The sequence below is a fragment of the Phoca vitulina genome, unplaced genomic scaffold (assembly GCF_004348235.1).
Source record: "Phoca vitulina isolate PV1807 unplaced genomic scaffold, GSC_HSeal_1.0 scaffold9, whole genome shotgun sequence".
In the NCBI taxonomy this organism is placed as follows: domain Eukaryota; kingdom Metazoa; phylum Chordata; class Mammalia; order Carnivora; family Phocidae; genus Phoca; species Phoca vitulina.
In genome coordinates, this window is record NW_022589712.1 from 36,036,832 (window position 1) to 36,055,738 (window position 18,907).

At 36.9% G+C, this 18,907-nt stretch overlaps 1 protein-coding gene across 1 annotated transcript in view; it reads right to left on the reverse strand.

Moving 5' to 3' along the window:
• Positions 1–224: 224 nt before the first annotated feature.
• Positions 225–18,907, reverse strand: part of RSPO3 (R-spondin 3) — an 89,249-nt gene continuing 70,566 nt past the window's right edge. Inside the window, exon 5 of the mRNA XM_032407922.1 lies at positions 225–3,042. Within this exon, the coding sequence (XP_032263813.1) occupies positions 2,849–3,042 (194 nt within the window). The 3' untranslated portion in view covers positions 225–2,848. The remainder of the gene's footprint in view (positions 3,043–18,907) is intronic.

Sequence of the window (18,907 nt, forward strand, 5' to 3'; positions counted from 1 at the left end):
CATGATCCCAGGGTCCTGGGATCCAGGGTCCTAGGGCTGAGTCCCACATCGGGCTCCTTGCTCAGAGAGGAGTCTGCTTCTCCCTCTTCCTCTGCCTCTTCCCCAGGTTGTTTGCGCACTCTCTCTCTCTCAAATAAATAAAATCTTAAACAAAAAAAAAAAAAAAAAGAAAATGGGAACCCAAAACACTCAGGTGATTTGCTAATGGCTGATATCTGGGACTAGAACCTTACTTTGACTATAGAAGACATACCTCCCCTCAGTTATAAAGCAAAATTTGGAGACCAGGAGTGTGGATCAGACATAGCCAGATTTATGTTGCTGCACTCTTTCGATTCTCTTTGAATCAAGAATTTACCAGCCATCCATTACCATCAACAGTTCACCAGATCCTAGAGACATAATCAGAGCAGAGAGTTAATGCTATCTGTGACTCGTGTGGGAAATTTACCAGAAGTTGATCATGAGTTTTTGCTCAAAGTTGAGTAGGCTGCCAGTTTGAAGATAATGTTTCCATGTGCCTCGAGATCTATTACAGGTACATTTCAAACTGATGTTATCTTTGCCTTCATTTATATTTCCCCAAAAGTATGAATATTAGTGCTACTTTTTATTTCTTCCCTTTGCAGTAATTCTACTTTTATTTAAGTGCTGCATCAAGGATTTAGATTGTCTGCTGTTTTCTGGAGGATTTCAGAAAAGTCTTAAGTCAAAACACTAGGAAGACATGATAGTCATTGCCACAACTGTTGTGTCCTGGTTGATTTAACTCTTTTCCAGCACTGCATTTGCATGCCTAGACCTTGCCAGTAATTGCTTTTTGAAAGAATGGAGACAATGATTAACATAGAAAGAGACAAATAATTTGGCTGCTTATGCTTGACTAGATAAGATTGAGGACAAAGATGAAGTCTGAAGCCATCCAAAAGTTCTAGAACATGGGAATATACTTCCATTTAATATAGTTTTGTAGGAAAAGGTTTATTTCTCCTTGGTGATATAAGCTGTAGTTGAAAATAGAATTATTTTTGTACATTGGGAATAGATCTAGTTAGTTGAAACACTTATCTCGTGCACACTAGGAAAGAAAACACCAAAGTGAGAAACAGAAATGCATCATTCAAAAATTTTATATCTTGGAAGACAACAAGAGAAGTGAAAAATGAATTAAGCCAAGCAGTCCACATGAACAGTACAGTTGGTGGAAAAAGAGTGACCAGAGATAGGCAGCCAGAAGCCAGATTCCATTGCCAGTTCTTCAGAAAGCATTGATCTTTAGAGGGCTAGGAAGTATGGTGGGCAGAGCAGCTGTGCGTCCTTCCACTACAACAGGAAGGTTAAGGTGGGCCATGAGATTCGGTGCTGCTTGCTCAGAGATGTCTCCTCCTGCCCTGGGCTGGCTGTGTCTTCTGTGAAACACTGGTGAGGGCTTCAGCTAGGGTGACTTCAATCCCCAAAAGAGATCCACAGACTGAGAAAATATGGAGAAGAAAAGGCCAAATGTTCAAGATGCAGGAGGAACTGACATACAAGGAAAGATGCTAATTTCTAAGCAATGAAGGGGGAGCAGTGAAATCATTTCGGGAGGCCTATGCACCTAGAATTAGAATTTTGTCGATTAAGGGAAAAGTTGAATAAATATCTCCTAATATCCTATAAGTAAATCTCTATCTACTTACAAAAGGTGGATTCCAAAAGCAAGCATTGAGAAATGTAATATGTTCAGATTACATAGGATACAGAATTCCCTTTCCTAATTCATGAGTTCGTAAGCATAACAAGTTTCCAATAAAACAAACAATAAAACAAAATGAACAAAACTTTAAAAACTATCAACAAATATATTTATTGTGGTGGCTTTCCCCCCTACTAGATACACCTTGTTAGAAAGTAGTATCCCTTTTAGTTCCAGGTGGACCATTAAGCAGGTAATAAAACTGTTTTTCACTCAGAACACACATGACTTTGCAAACATGTTCTATTCTCCTTGCTCTAGTTTTTGTTTTTCTATGAAATCAGAATTTTCTTCTAATAAGTATGATTTTGCTTTTGGAAGTTACAGGTCCATGTTTACAGACTTCTATAACCCGAGGGGTAGCAGAGGCTGAACCACACAGTGCTGACATCGATTGGAGACCTGTTCCAGGTAATCACAACCCTTCACAGTTTTGTAAAGCACAGAAGTCATCTCCAACGCTATGGTTTCTTCCACATTTTGCCCTTCTCCAATCCCATACATAATGCTTAACTCTGGTGTACACTCTCCTGTTTCTTGCAGAAGGACATGGTGAGAGCAATAGAACCGATCTGAAAACAGTCGTTTCTGTGGGGACAATTCCTATGATCCCAAATGCCAGGCCCTAATATTTAAGCACTCTCTAGATCTCCTGGACAAAACAACACCGTACTTTGAAAGATGCTTCTCTTCCCTGATCTCTTATTTACTTTGAAGGGATACTGCATCTCTGAATTTGCAGAACTATCTTTTCGCTTCTTAAAGCAATAGCTTGAAAATGATTTTTAGAGGGAAAAGATGTTGCTTCTCCAGATGTCATCATTATGTTGTTACATCTTATAGCCTATTGATAATTATGTACAAAATTTCTTGTCTCTTAGAAATGCACAGAAGCCTGTAAGATAACCATTTGAAAACATCCCTTCTTTGAACTTTTGGCTCTTTGTTGTTAACTATGCTTGTATGAAGACTATCGCAACTATTTGGAATGTTGTTGAGACTGAGCAGTAACTGACACGTTGTCCATTTGTGGTCCTAATGGCTAGAGCACCTGTCCTGGGCATCTGGTTGAGATAGCAGCATCATGAGTTTACAACGATCTCATGGGACCCTCTAATGTACAGTGCTGACCGATACCGATTTCTGTTGTTTATCTTGGACCTTTCGCTTCTTCTGCTGCTGTTTGTCTTTGTTTTCTCGTTGTTCTGGAGTTTCTCTGCTGGGTTCCAGACCTTTGTTATCAGGTATTGCGTCCTTACTTTCTTCTTTATTAGGTTTTTTTCTTTTCCTCTCCCTTCCTTTTTTCCCTGAAATGAAAGAATACACCTTTTAAAAATACATTCAATCATGTTCTGTTTGGTTATTCTAAGTTTTAAAAAACGAGTTAAATTTCTCTTGGGTTGGATATCATACCCATAGATACCAAGTATCTAACATTTAGATCATTCACTCAGCTACTTTTGTTGAAATCTGTACCATATTTCAAGAAATGTGAACATGGATCACAAAATATAATGAAACAATTAATATATGATAGTTTTGGACAGTAGAAGGTTCTATAGTTATAAGTTTGATCATTATTTTACATGGTAGTTACTTACGAATATTTAATATAAAGTTTTGAATAGATTTCTTGCCATATAAGAAATTTTTAACGTGTATATGTTATCTGACTCCTATTTAAGGCACTACTTTGTATTCAAATTTTTCCAAGGAACAGTTACATATTTGCAATCTGCTGATATAACTGCATGCCATCTACTAAAGGAGAATTGCTTTACATAACAAATATGCAAATACCAGGATAACTGTACTTTATTTCAACGCAAATGTTTATATGTTGAAATTAATTTCCTTTGCAATTACATGCAGAGTGCTAACTATAACTTATCAATAACCCTATGGTATCAGCTATGCAGGCAGGAACATTGTGTCTCTCTCACTCAAATGAGCAAATATTTATTGGATATACACTAGATTCCATGGAGATCCCTGATCTTGAACTGGGTTTGAAGTGTAGATTTAGTTCAGATTCACAGTACGGGGCATTTTAAAAAGTGGAATCAACATGACCTTAAAGGTTTTGATGTGGAAAGGCATACTGCAAGGTAGAGTGGAGCCAGGGAGAAGAACTGAGTTTCATTCTGTTGGCATTGGAAAATTGCTAAGAGTTTTAGGGGAAGAGAGTAATTTGAGCAAAGTGCATGAGACTTGCATCAAATTGGATGGGCTGTTTTCATTTATTTCTTTTTTTGTTTTGTTTCTTATTTTCATTTATTTCTAGACAGTGAATTAACTAAGTATTTTATTATCATGTAAACATTATATATATATATATATATATATATATATATATATTTAGTCTACAGTGCAAAATAATTTTTGAGGGCATGGTTTTAGTAGCATCCATCACTATATATATGTATATATATCCCAATGAGAAATTACTGAATTAAGTCAATATCATAGGAAATGAAAACTAGGAACGAACCACTCCTTGATGTGGGACAAATTCTGATAATGTGCATCCCCACAGACTGAGCCATGTAAAATTTGAAATTAGTATCTGTCTGCAAAAAATCATTTTAGACAAAGTATTTTGGAGAATTTATTTGTATGAGAGAACCAAAATATTTTCATGTCCTGAAATAGGCTGGAAATATTGAATACAGTGGTTTGGCTTTCTTCTTCTTGAGCTCTGGTTACAGAATCCTAGGGAACAATATTATTAATACCGCATATGTATCCTGGGCCAACAAAATCTCCTTGGATTAATGATTTTATGCCACAGCGAGCTTTGTCTGAGACTATATTTATAAAATCTTCCAACTACTTTATGAAAACTTGCCTTGTTGGGCTAAACATAATGCACCTCCAAATTCTGGACTCTAAAAAGACATTATACCTAGAGCTTAACTAGTTGTACACTGATTGACCAATGCCATTACTCTTTTCACTTGAAAGAATTTGCTGGATTGATAAAATTTCTGAGGAAGGAATCTAGTTTCTTTTTCTCATTCTGGCTTTAATTATTACACATTTGAGGTGCTGATGACTTGAACTTGGTAATTAAACAGAGAAAACTGAAGAGTAAATTTACCTTCCTGAGTATGCAGCATAATTTAATTTTCATGAAACTGTACAAAGTGAAAGAGAGAAAGGCTGGTTTTCATGATATGTGCTTGGTTTTCAGAAGGACCTGGTCACAAAAGTTAGATTACATAGTATTTCCATTTTGAGGAGCATTTTGGAGGTGTTCAAGTTCAACTCTAAAAAAAATTGTCAGTGAAAATTATTCCAAAGTTCCATAAAAACTACTGACCCCAAACAAAATGTTATTTTTATGGAAATTATCCAAAAGTTCCGTGTTTGACATTGTTCTCTTGATGATGGTCCAACGTCTTACAGCTGTGATCTTAACCATAATATTCTGAACGCATAAGAAATATATTGTTTCTTTCTTGGCCACAGATTGATTTATATGTTTTTTAGCCACATGTGACAACAATTTCAACTTACAGTGCATTTCTGCTTGTTAGCAAACTGATACGACTATTTCTTAAGACAGGCAGAAACATTTTTGGAAGTAGCATGAAACTCAGTATTATAGTTTTATTAGCCAAGGAATAACTATTTAGTCTGGGCAGTGAGTGTAAGGGGAGGCTCTAGTAAAGTAACAGGAAACTAGCACATTGTACATGATTGTTGCCCAACAGAGGGCTATTGCACAATAGAAAAATGGGATTATTATTTTTTACACACCATGTGTTAGTGGTTGTAAACACTAACTACCCTTTCGCATAAATAATATATTTTCCTCTCGTCCAAGAAATAAAATAGAAATGCGGGAGAGTGGCTGCAATCCACTAAAAATTACATGCAATTTGGGAAATTTTGTAAGGTTTTCATTAAAGCGGACTTCTTTTTCTATTCTGATGACTTTTTGTTGATGTGGTCAATTGTTGTTTTATACTTTTTTTGGTAAGTTTGCAAACTAAGAAAACTTATCACTATCTTATATACGTGTTTGCGTTTCAAATCAATCAATCAATATCACTGATATTCAATCAATATCACTGATTATGCATGTGTACACATGCACCAGAATTGGGTTGTAGAGTGTTCTAATGATCGTCATCCCTCGATGTTCCAGGTATGAGGTTGATGTCGGATAGAGACCATCCAAGAGAAATTGCTATTAGCAATCAAGTACGACCTGAGCCTTTATGGTGCAACATTTGTTTAAGACTGCTGTTTTTATGGTCAGAAAAACACAGTGCTCAAATTCTAGGTCTGCCACCAACTAGTTGTGTGACTTTTGGCAATTTGTTGGTATCTCTCAGGATTAGCTGATATTTAACCTGTGGATAATCATTACTACTTTCTAAATGTTGTAAAGTTTACACGAGATGCTTGTAAAGCACTTAGCATAGGGCCTGGCACACATTAATCATGGAAAAATGAAAGCTGATGTTATTAACTCATTACAAAAATATGAATTAAGCTTCTACTCCATGCCAAAATGTGTGCTACAACTTGGGGATACAAATGAGACATGGAGATAGACACAATAATTGTAGTTACAAGCTAATGGTAAAATAGAGAGAGGCGTGTGCAAACTCTTAATGGGAGCACAGCAAGGAAAGCATTGACCTCTGCCAACGGAGATCGAGAAAGACTCCCCAGATGGGGTGATGTTTTTGAGCCTTACAGAATGAGTGAGCGCTTGCCAGGCCGAAGAGGGCAAAAGGGGATGTCGGGCAGTGAACAGTATGTCAATGAAGGCATGCAAGGACATGGTGAATCCGGGGAACTGAAAAAGTAGACTTCCGTGGTTTGATCAGAGTCTAAATATAGGACATTACTCAGAGAAGCTGGAACGATGTACAGGACTCATTTGCCATGTTGGGAGTTTGTCCTGAGGATCAGTGATACTGAAAATGGGAAAAGGGCAAGTATTAGAATCTGAGAGTAGGGCAGAGTTTGGATGTTTCTGTGACTAGTTTAGAAAAGGCCAATAGGATATCCTGACATGTGACCTTATTTCCTATTTCAGGGGCACTTTTGTAATTAGAACCCATAAAGGGTGTGTACACAGTGACAGGTATTTATTTTTGGGCCTTAACTTTTTTTTTAAAATTTAGATTCAATTAACATATAATGTATTATTGGTTTCAGAGGTAGAGGTCAGTGATTCCTCAGTCTTATATAATACCCAGTGTTGAGCCTTAACTTTTAAAAGAGTAGCTAAAATCTCTGTGCAGATCAGTCTAGCCACATATTATTTAAGATTTCATTGCAGATCAGTATCACATGATTGAATAGGTGATATTTTTGAGATACTGAAATTATTTCCTATTAGGACAGAAATACATAGTCATTTATCTAAGCACCTCCTAGGGCCTTCTGCAGGCCAGGTTTCCCAGCATAGATGACTTTGAGAAATACATATTCCTAGGCCCCACCCCTGGAGCTTACGATTCAGTAGGTCTTATGAGGGGCCCAGGAACCTGTAGTTAACAAATTCACCCTGAGTTTATTCTGGTAAAGAATAAGACCCACAGCTGTAAACCAATAGAAGGTCCAATTTTTTTAAATGTATACTCTCAAAGTTTATTTCACATCATATGGTTTCTCATTTAATTTCTTTATATATATAAAGTATGTTTTTTGACATACTGTAGCTACTAATTTTTAAGGCAAGTTTTCTGATTAGGTGCATTTGGAACAGACACTTAGATACAAAATGAAAATCAGTTTCAGGTTGTCTTTTTAAAACCTGTTCAAATACAAATATGAACTAAAAGGAATAAACATGTAAAAAAGAACAAAGAGAGAAGGAAACAGTCCTGAATTATTTTTCCTAAATTATGTATTATTTAAGTTCCAAGTGAAAAATGAAAACTATAGAAAATGCTAAATTACCTTTTAAAGTGTAATAGGGTTATAAAAATTTGCTTCCACAGAATCACAGATAGAATTTATTTGTTGGGAATTACTCAAATTGTGAATATCAGTTCACAATTTTCTGAATGTTTAGAAATGTGCACAGAGGTATTTAGGAGACTTCTTGGTGAATTTCTTGCATGACACCACTAAGGGGAGCTATTGAGCTTTCAATAGCTCCACTTCCAAGACAAGCTGTATAATTTTTCTCAAAAAGCTGAAGTGTATCTCACATTCTAGACGGAGGACTAAATATTATTGAATCTATAACTAAAACCAATTAAATAAATAGCCCATTAAAATATAATGTATTGCTAGATGTTTTCTCTTTATTGGTTGTGGAATGGGGTTCAATTGGAAACGCATGGTTTTATACCTTCAAAAAAGCACAAATTTTGCGAAAATGGGGTTAATCTAATGATTTTTAATCTAGAATTGACCTGATTTTTATGTATAGAGGATGAAAATTCCAAATTTTATTCCTTTTAGTTAATATGTCACTGGGGAAATTTTGCAGAGGAGGGGAAATTGCTATAGTCTAACTTCTTCAGCAATTACGATCCGGTACGTAGTTACATATAATATATAAAGGCTTTTGAATTGTGGACTATACAAACACAGAACAGCCTGACCCAGTGGTAAAGAACACAGTTGAAAGTCAGAAAGGCCAAATTCCTTTTCAGCTGTATTATTACCCCGTAGAATTTGCTTCAGGAATGCGTTCAAACCTTTTGTTGTTTGTTTGTTTGTTTGTTTTTAAAGATTTTATTTATTTATTTGACAGAGACAGCGAGAGAGGGAACACAAGCAGGGGGAGGGGGAGAGGGAGAAGCAGGCTTCCCGCCGAGCAGGGAGCCCGACGCGGGGCTCGATCCCAGGACGCTGGGATCATGACCTGAGCCGAAGGCAGACGCTTAACGACTGAGCCACTCAGGCGCCCCGTGTTTGTTTGTTTTTTAAAAATAAAATAGAAATAGGGGCGCCTGGGTGGCTCAGTCGGTTAAGTGCCTGCCTTCGGCTCAGGTCATGATCCCAGGGTCCTGGGATCGAGCCCCGCGTCGGGCTCCCTGCTCGGCGGGAAGCCTGCTTCTCCCTTTCCCCCTCTCCCTGCTTGTGTTCCCTCTCTCGTGTTCTCTCTCTCTGTCAAATACATAAGTCTTTAAAAAAATAGAAATACTTATTTCCTTGATATTATTTCCTTGACATTACTCTAACCTAGGAATTTATAGCAAATATAGTGAAAATATGAAGGAATGGATTTGTAAATAGACACTTAATTTCTCCAAATTGAAGTTTAAAAGCTACCTGAATTATTTTTTCTGTAGTTTAATACCTGAATTAATTTAATTGCATTTCTATTTAACTTCCAAGATCTTCTGATTAATTATTCACAGAAAAATAATTTGGCATAGAATTACATAGTCTACCGAACGCTGTTAATTTGGGAAATTACCCTGAACCATTTTTGCAAAGCTAGCTCTGATCATTTAAAATATATTACGATTGAAATAGCATTTTCCCAACAGGTGAAAAAGACTAATACGAGAGATGCAATCCATTTGTGTCACATTCTTTTAGGAATTCAGAAACAAGAGTGTCCTGACTGTAAAACACCGAGTGTAAATTTTAGGAGGTGAAAGGGGATAAACCCAGCTGTCTTAACATGGCACTCAGGGTCCTGGTCCTCTGTCCTGGCCCCTGCTCACTTTGTCACTCCCTTCAGTGGCCTCATACTTCTCTTCTTAGTCACCCCTGCACTTCACTCACCACAACCCACTATGTTTACTGATCCCCTGTGTTGGATACATTCACCAGAATGCATTCTCTAGCATCCCTTGCTCTAACGCAGACTTTGTGTTTAATTCTCTGCCACATGTCACTCCTTCAGGGGGACCTTCCTCTCTCACTCACCTTTTCCTAGATTAGGTTACTGATATTTCTACCCTCTTTGCTCAGTAAGCTCCCAATTAGTAGCCTGTTGCAGTAAGCACAGTGAAAATGACTAGGGTGGTCTGTTTCTAGAAACAGTAAAAGTAATGGTAATTAAAGTTTAATGGACACTTATATGTACCAGGCATATTTCTTCTTCTTCTTTTTTTAAGATTTATTTATTTGAGAGAGAGAGCTCAAGTGAGCAGGTGTGGGGAGGGGCAGGGGCAGAGGGAGAGTGAAAGAATCTCAAGGCGACTCCCTGCTGAGCACATAGTCCCACGTGGGGCTTGATCTCACAACCCTGAAATCACGACCTGAGCTGAAAACGGAGAGTCACCAGGCAGGCGCCCTGTAGCAGGCATGCTTCTAAGTGAGAGCACCATGTTTACAAGCTCTACTATAACCTCCACCTAACACTGAGGAAAATGAGGCTCTTAACCACACCGTGCCCTTCTGCCTCGTGGCACATCTCAACAGAGCACCGTGTGGTATGGCATCTTGTTTTATTTCATGCGTAAGCTACTCAGTCAAAAAAGGGGGGCAAGGAAAGTGTGTGGACTAACCTAATACAACAGAGAGTTTTATAAGAATTATGGCTTAGGATATACTTTTTTAACCTCTTGGAATTTGAATTCTGAGCAGCAATTTGCTCACCAGATCCTAACAACATTTTGAAAGAGATGTTCTATGTCAGCACCAGCCAGTCACCTCATTCTCTCCTCTCTTCTTACAGTCTATGTATTTTTCAGTATTTCTATCCCCTTCCCAGTCGTAAAGAGGTAGGATGTAGTATATGTGAATTTTGGAAATTATTTACCTATTATGTCATTTATATATAACTTAGAAACTTTATTTTACCTTTAAACTACCACTGCTACATTTCTGAAATCCTCATATAATTATCAGAGATTTTTATATTTTGTTACACTTAACAACAAAAGAGAGAAAGAAAAACTGTACTGACTTAGATTTAAAAATCCTAGTGAGTCATGAATGCAGTCCTATTATAAATCATTTCATTTTATAGCAAACGTCATAAACATCAACAGTGACAAATTTTTAGAACTTCTATTTTCATAATCTGCTTTTGCATAATAAACTTTCTTTTGTCAAGTTGAATACTTTCCTTATGAACTGATTACTTTTAGTTCACCTTGACAGATTTTTTTCCTGTTGTTCAAATAATTTCATCACTCACTGAAGATTCAGGATCTGAAATTTTGAATTTTAGCTCTGTGCTGACAGAAATTTCCATGGCCCTTTCACCCAAGGTAACTCTATGCCATCTCATTGCTTCTGCTGCCCAGAACCCTAGCCTGGACTCCTTGCACTCAAGAGGGACATTAGTTAGAGTCCAAAAGAAACTTAAAGATACTGGATATTGCATACTAGGCATACTAGGACGTCTTCCTGTTGTAAATCATCAGTGTTAAAAGAATAGTTAAAAGCACAAAGGAGAAAGTGCCCAGAGATTTTTTACTATTTGCAATATTTACAACCTACGCATTATAAAAGTAAAGGGTATCCTGTATTTTATTTTATAATATTTTAAAAACATAGGAGGGCACGAAATTTAAGAAAAGAGGTGAACATAGGGGAAGGGAAAGAAAAATAAAATAAGATGAAAACAGAGAGGGAGGTAAACCATAAAAGACTTCTAACTATAAGAAACAAACTGAGGGTTGCTGGAGGGGACGTGGGTAGGGGGATAGGGTAATAAGGTGATGGGCATTAAGGGGGGCACTTGATGTAATGCGCACTGGGTGTTATATGCAACTGATAAATCACTAAATTCTACCCCTGGATCTAATAATACACTATATGTTAACTAAATTGGACTTAAACAGAAAATTAAAGAAAAATCTATTATAGCAATTTAAATATTTTAAAAAGCCAGTAAAATAGTCTCTTTGAAAATTCCTGTCATATGAATGCATAAAAAGATGTGGTGTGTATATATATATATATATATATATATATATATATATAATGGAATATTATGCAGCCATCAAAAAATGAAATCTTGCCATTTGCAACGACTTGGATGGAACTAGAGGGTAGTATGCTAAGTGAAATAAGTCAATCAGAGAAAGACAATTATCATATGATCTCACTGATATGTGGAATTTGAGAAACAAGGCAGAGGATCATAGGGGAAGAGAGGAAAAAATGAAACAAGATGAAACCAGAGAGGGAGACAAACCATAAGAGACTCTTAATCTCAGGAAACAAACTGAGGGTTGCTGGAGTGGAGGGGGGTGGGAGGGATGGGATGGCTGGGTGATGGAATTGGGCAGGGTATGTGCTATGGTGAGCACTGTGAATTGTGTAAGACTGATGAATCACAGACCTGTACCCCTGAAACAAATAATACATTGTATGTTAATAAAAATAAATAAATAAATAAGAAAATGCCTATCATACACATATTGCCAGACTCGAAGTATATAAATAGTATCATGAATAGGTTTTCTCATAAAATTATTTTAAAGCAAAATACATAATTGTCATTCCAGACTACTTATTGATTCCCTTAAGAAGCCTGAAAACATTATTTCTTTAGTATTACATTATAATTAATTCCTTTTTAAAACTTTTCATGTTCGGGCGCCTGGGTGGCTCAGTTGGTTAAGCGACTGCCTTCGGCTCAGGTCATGATCCTGGAGTCCCGGGATCGAGTCCCACGTCGGGCTCCCTGCTCAGCGGGGGGTCTGCTTCTCCCTCTGACCCTCTTCTCTCTCTTGCTCTCTGTCTCTCATTCTCTCTCTCTCAAATAAATAAATAAAATCTTTAAAAAAAAAACAAAAAACTTTTCATGTTCTTGTGATAAATCAGGCTGCCTAATTCTGTGTCAATTTAAATTTTAAATGTGTATTTAACATATCACTAATCAGCAATTAAGTTGAAAGTACTGCCTAAAGTGTAGGTTAGTTTGAAAATCTGAGTCTTAAATATTTTTTTTCCTGGCTAATTTTATTTTCTTGCTCTAAATCTTTCTGAGTTGATAATCACGCTATCCCTGTCCTCAAAATACATTTTAAAGTAACACAATAAAGAATGCTTAAATTTGTGACTTACCCAATTCATTTACCTTAGAAAACCAAAAACCTCAGTTGTATCAATATTTGATTCTGAACGTTAATGTTTTTCAAATCTTTTTCCATCCTTACATATTCCTCTCAGGAGGGAGCACAGTATAATAGCGAGTTTTCATGCAGAGCTTAGAATAACATTGGTATTTGAATTTTCCCCATTTTTCTTTAGTTTGGTGTATAGGCTCACAGTTCAGTCCTTCACATTTGAAATGCATATTCTGGAGTTTGTTAAGGGTATATATCCACCAAATGCCTTTTTTTTTTCTTTTTCAAAGAGAATAACTAAGCCAAGAGCACTGTCTTCATCTTTGATGAAATATAGCTTTCCAATTAACAGGAAAGTCCTTCATTTCAAAAGGCTGAACAAAATGCTACTTGAAAATTCATTCCAGCTGGTTAAGTCGAAGAACTGAAAGAATTCCAAAGAAAGAATATTCTCTTGGCATTTATCATTTGACTTCATTTGGATAAATTTCTGTTTGTTCCAAGAACTTCCCTCAGAATTTTGCTCTTCTGAGACAGAAAGAGAAGTGTTGATAGCCATGTTTGACTGGACTCTACTTCCTCCCTTACTCAAATTGTCTACTCGGTTGTATTGACAGAAAGGGATGGTCTCATACTTGCTGACACGTTTGCAGTGATTGATTATACCAGAAATGTTGATATTATTCTAATCTCTTTCATCATTTTATGCCCTAGTTGATTCTGATGTCTAATTCTTGTTCTACCACAGCCCACTCTTCCTTTCTTTGAAACTTTTTATTGTTCTATGGGGGAAAAAATGAAACTCGAATCTGGAATTACATCACAGAGGGAAAAACAACTACCAAGTCTCCTATTTAGCGTGTGCTACTCCAGGATATTTTTAGTAGAGATGTCACACACATTTATAGCTATAATTTAATATTTTCAGCTATTTATTGATTACCTATGTGAAGTTCACTTTTTTTTAATGTACCTTCAGTACATTCTCAAATGTTTTCACCTTACTTTAGTATTTAAAACATTTTTTGAGTTACAGACTCTATCTCAAACTATTGATTTCTTAAGCTAGGATGGAAAACAGAAAAATCTCATTTAGCCTCTATTAACATTTGTAATAAATAAATTTTATTCATAATGTAAATAAGATCATAAGCAGCATATTTCAAACTGTTTTAGGTACTTTTTATCCTGCTCTCTTGGTGCAAATATCTGTTCTTAATTAGAAATACTTTCCACATGCATTTTCCAAAACCAGCAAGATAGCTCCTTGCAATTATGTCATCAATACTGGTTGCATATACTTGAGTGGAATACAACTGGTTTAATTTCTCTAAGATATTTTGGCAATTGAATGTTTGCTAACCTAGAAATATTGGCCTTATAATTAAGTGAGATTAGTAAGATTTTACCGTATCTCATTTTATGGCTTTCACTGTCCTTTTGTCACGGCACTAATGTGCATTAGGGGGGGAGAGGAGAGTCAGGAGGGTAGGCACATGTGTAGCAAATGTGTGTGCATGCTTGTGTATTATATATGACTATATACGTACATATTTCTTTATAGGTTCCTTCCCACCATAAATGGAAAAGTTCTATTTTTCTGGTGAATTTAAAATACCAGCTCAAAGACAGAAAGCTTGTTTCCCCATTTAATTTTCAACCAGTCTAACAAGAAGATTCATCCTATTATGAGTGTTCTTCAGAAACTTGATCCTTTAAAATTAACAGGGTCTGCCAGGCTACATGACTTGTAACTTTTTCTCATGAAACGTTACTTCCTATATGTCAAATTAACACTTGCATCTTCTTTTTTCTTGACGAACTTTCAAAATGTTGTGAGGAAAACAAAATATAGGTCCTCTAATAGGCATCTGATTAATGCAGAAGAAATTAAAGAATTACTTTCATTTTTCAAATACACAACATTCTGTATGTGGACTTTCTCTCCCAACACTGCCATGATCATTAGAAGCACAATTTCCCACCTCTTTGCTACTAATGAGTTAGTAGCACACTAGTTCGTTTCCTAACTAGTTTATTTCCTTCCGCTGTTTTGGCTGGGTCCCTAAATGTATCATGATGTATTATCTACTGAATTTTTATCTATATTCCTAGCATTTTTGTAATATGTCAAGGTGATACTGAACTATACTATTTTTTGTAATATTAGGAAGAACATGTAGTAATAATTGCAAAAATGATCAACTTATTTTTGTAGAAACCCAACCTTGATTTTGATTCCCTATAAAAATATTTCAAAAGGAAACACAGTTCACAGAACAGGTTATTTTGGTGGTAGGTAGATAATATTGGGGCTTCTAGCAGAGGGTTTCTGATTCATTTGCATATTTTTGTACACAGAAAACCTTGAGACCTTGAGGTGTATGAGGCCCACATACTAGGTAAACAGGTAAACAATGTTACCGTTGCTCCAACGAGTGTGGTAGCTTCTCCCCCCCTTTTTTTTGGCAAGAACCTGTATGCAGTAGCTACTCAATAAGTATTTGTTGAAAAACTTAAATGAAAGATAAGTAATACTCTCTTTCCCTGATTTCATGCCCATCATTTTATTTGAGGGAAGGTTGGAGAAGGACAGGTATACAGAAAGATGCTTCTGATGTTATTCTCACATATGCAAGCAAGCATGCCATGATTGCTCAGTATTTCAATCAAACAACTTGTCTTTCTTTTTTTTTTTTTTTTTAGAGAGAGAGATTGAGGGGGTGGGGAGAGGGGCGGAAGGAGAGAGAGAGAGAGAAAGAGAACCCCAAGAAAGCTCCAAGCCCAGTGCAGAGTCCAACATGGGGCTTGGTGTCACGACCCTGAGATCATGAACAAAGTCGAAATCAAGAGTTGGACGCTTAACCAACTGAACCACCCAGGCGCCCCTCAAACAACTTGTGTTAATGAGTGCCATTTATTATTACAGAGTCCTCAGCCAGTAAGCCACTTCTGTTCCAATATCGGCTTTAAGAGGCAGCAGCCCACTCCAGAGAGCTACATCATGGTCTCAAGGAAATAATTTTGACTTACCATGCTCTAGAAGCTCATCTTTAGGACCAAACCAAAGATGAATAACTAGAATGTCCCTAAGGCTGCTTCAAGAAGAGACCTTAGAAATTCAAATTGCAACAGAGAGGTATCCTACTCTCTTCTATTTTGAAAAGGAATTTAAATCCTAGAACACTTTCAGGGATTTGAAGTTTCTAAAGTTTCCCTGAGGTGGGGAATGTGGACCATCTCCCAGCCCCAAAAGGGGAAACAGTGGCCTAACAAAAAGTTTCTGAGACTGGAGAGTAAGTAGTCAGAGGGAGGGAAAGGGGAAGTGGAAGAAGAGAGGAAGGGACTTTGGATGATTGTGAAAAGTTGAAAGATGGCAAAATAGCCTTTTCTTCCTTAAATTATCTTCTATAGCAGGCATAAATGATGCTTTATTTGGTAGAGTTGGGAATGTAGTCTTCTTTTAAAATAATGAAATATGATCCTGGCTCATCTTGACCCAATCTTGGGGCTTTTGAAGTGGCACTACAGTCTCAGAAGCCTGATTTTCCCCGTGATTTTGAATGACTGTGGCTTTTGTTGTAATCTATTGAATTTTGCTGTCAGTGGAATTCCACCCAAATAGAGGGCCATTGGGTAGTATGATGAAACTTCCAATTTAAGAGGGTGTAGCAAGGGCAGCAAATGGTATGTGTAATGCACTTAATGAGGAGAGAAAGTCCTAAGAGAGACTTAAACAAATGAGCTAAAAATTAAAGAAACTGTGACAATTCCTGAAGGAATGAACTCTGTCTTACTCAATCTCCCTGGAAAATGAGTATTTGTTTGAATATTTAAGAATCAAATAAGATGATCTTTGAAATAAAAAGGCCAACTGATAAAAAAATTTTAAAGGGGGGAACCTGGGTGGCTCAGTGGGTTAAGCGTCTGCCTTCGGCTCAGGTCATGATCCCAGGGTCCTGGGATCGAGCCCCACATCAGGCTCCCTGCTCAGCAGGAAGCCTGCTTGTGCCTCTCCCTCTGCCTCTCCCCCAGCTTGTGCTCTCTCTGTCTCTCTCTCTCTCTTAAATAAATAAACAAAATCTTAAAAAAAAAGTTAAAAAAAAGTTTTAAAGGGATAAAGAATTTTTGATAGCCCACGTTTTTGGTGTTTCTTTTCTGAGCAAAGTAAACAGTCTTCCTGTGTGCCAGAAGACCATATTGAGGTAGAAAGGGAACACGTGATCAATGATTGTATATAAATCCTTCCCTTAGCTTCAGGGAATTTTTAAGAAAAGGGGTAGTAGTCAGGACGTGATTAAAAATACTGAGGAGTAAAAATACTTAAGGAAGGCAGAAGTAGGATTGGCAGATTTGTCTTTCTGCTGTTCTGGGGCTTAGGAGGGTGGTGGATAAGAGGGAGAATCTTCTCCCTTACACCTGGGTCACCCTCAAATCAAATGCATTTTGGGGCCCTGCAAACTCTGTTGGTACTTTTTGGCTGTAGCAGAACCTTGAGGAGTTAAGCAAAAAAGTCTCCTGGACAGCCTTCCTTGACTATAAACACGTCTGGGTATGGGTTTGCAATTCTGTCCAAAAAGAAAATGATACCTGTGATTTCTAAAAATCATCAAGTATTTCCGAGATCACTTAGATCATAGATGGTTTTCACTATCACTTACAACACATGGTAAACAGTTGCATTCTTTATGCATGTGTACTTGACATTTTTGATTCATATGTGGATTAATACATTAACCCATTGCACTGTACTTGTTAAGTGTTTTGAAAATCACTCTTTGCCTATATACATCCTTAAAGATACATTTTAAAGGTTGCTTTCTCCATGAAGCCTTCCCCAATAATTCTCCAGCAGGTAAGCAGGGAAGCAGGAAACTATAGCTTCTGTGACCTTGGACTCTGAAGTTAGGTCTGAGTCTGATTCTCTGTCAAACCATTTAGCCATTGTCTATTCTTGACTGATGTTACTTAAACCCCAAGACCTTATTTTTTTTAAAATGTGTGCTTAAAAATATAGGTGGCATAAAATTAAATGTAAAAAATTTGAAATGAGTGTCAGAAAATGTGCATTTTAGAGAGAATTGGCTATATTACTTATCAGCTATGTGACCTTAAATGAAGTACTTTTTTTTTTTAAATTTTATTTATATATTTGAGAGAGAGAAAGAGAACACAAGCAGGATGGAGGGACAGAGGGAGAGGAAGAAGCAGTCTCCCCGCTGAGCTGGGAGCCAGGCACTGGGCTCCATCCAGGAATTCTGGGATCATGACCTGAGCTGAAGGCAGATGCTTAACTGAATGAGCCACGCAGGTGCCTCAAAGTACTTTTTGTGCTTCAGTTGCCTCTAATTTACAAGTTAGAGTGGATCATTCTTACTATTCTCACTATTTGGTGTAGGCGTGAGGAATAAATGATATATAAGTACTTAGAAAGTGGAAAGAACTATGAAATTATAACTCCTAAAATAATGATGATGATGATGGTGATGATGATGATGATTTCTGTGAAAATATGAAACATTTGAGTGACTCAAGTCACCTTCGAAAATAAAACAGCCTTAATCTGACTAAGGTTAAACCTCAGGGGAATTTAATTCTTTTAAGACTTTTGGTGGAAGTCCTTAACCCACTCAAATCCATCTGCTTTAGTAAAATTGTGAAAATTTTATCTCTCACATCTCTCTCAAAGGTGCTATTCTCTCTTTATTCTCATTTAGTTTTAGCCTCTTATCATCTCAAGAATGTATTTTTGCAAAACTGGGGACATTGCTGTTCTTTGCTTCCAGTTATTTTCACCTTGCTGACAGGCTATCTTCTTATACCACACGGTGCTGGTCTGTTGTTCCTGTTAGTCTCTTGTTTTTAAATTTCCCTAGTGCCTGTACTCCCAAATTTTATAGAGCATTATTTCTTTCCCTAATTTGCCTCTGCTTCAGCCACACTACATATCTCATGATTAGTTGGTCACATCATGCTCTTTCTTGCTTTTGTGCCTTAATGCTGCTCCTCAATGGAGAGCTTCTTTAGCTGGAAAAATTCTAATTGTTCTATAAGAGCCAATACCAATTTACCTCCTTTGTTTCCAGAACATCATACCCATCTATCTATTTTGCCATTTTTTGCTTACAATCAACTCTCCCATTAAATTATGAACTCTCAAATGAGTCTCATATGTATTTGTGTATCTTCCCTATCATTTTTATTTCTAGCATCT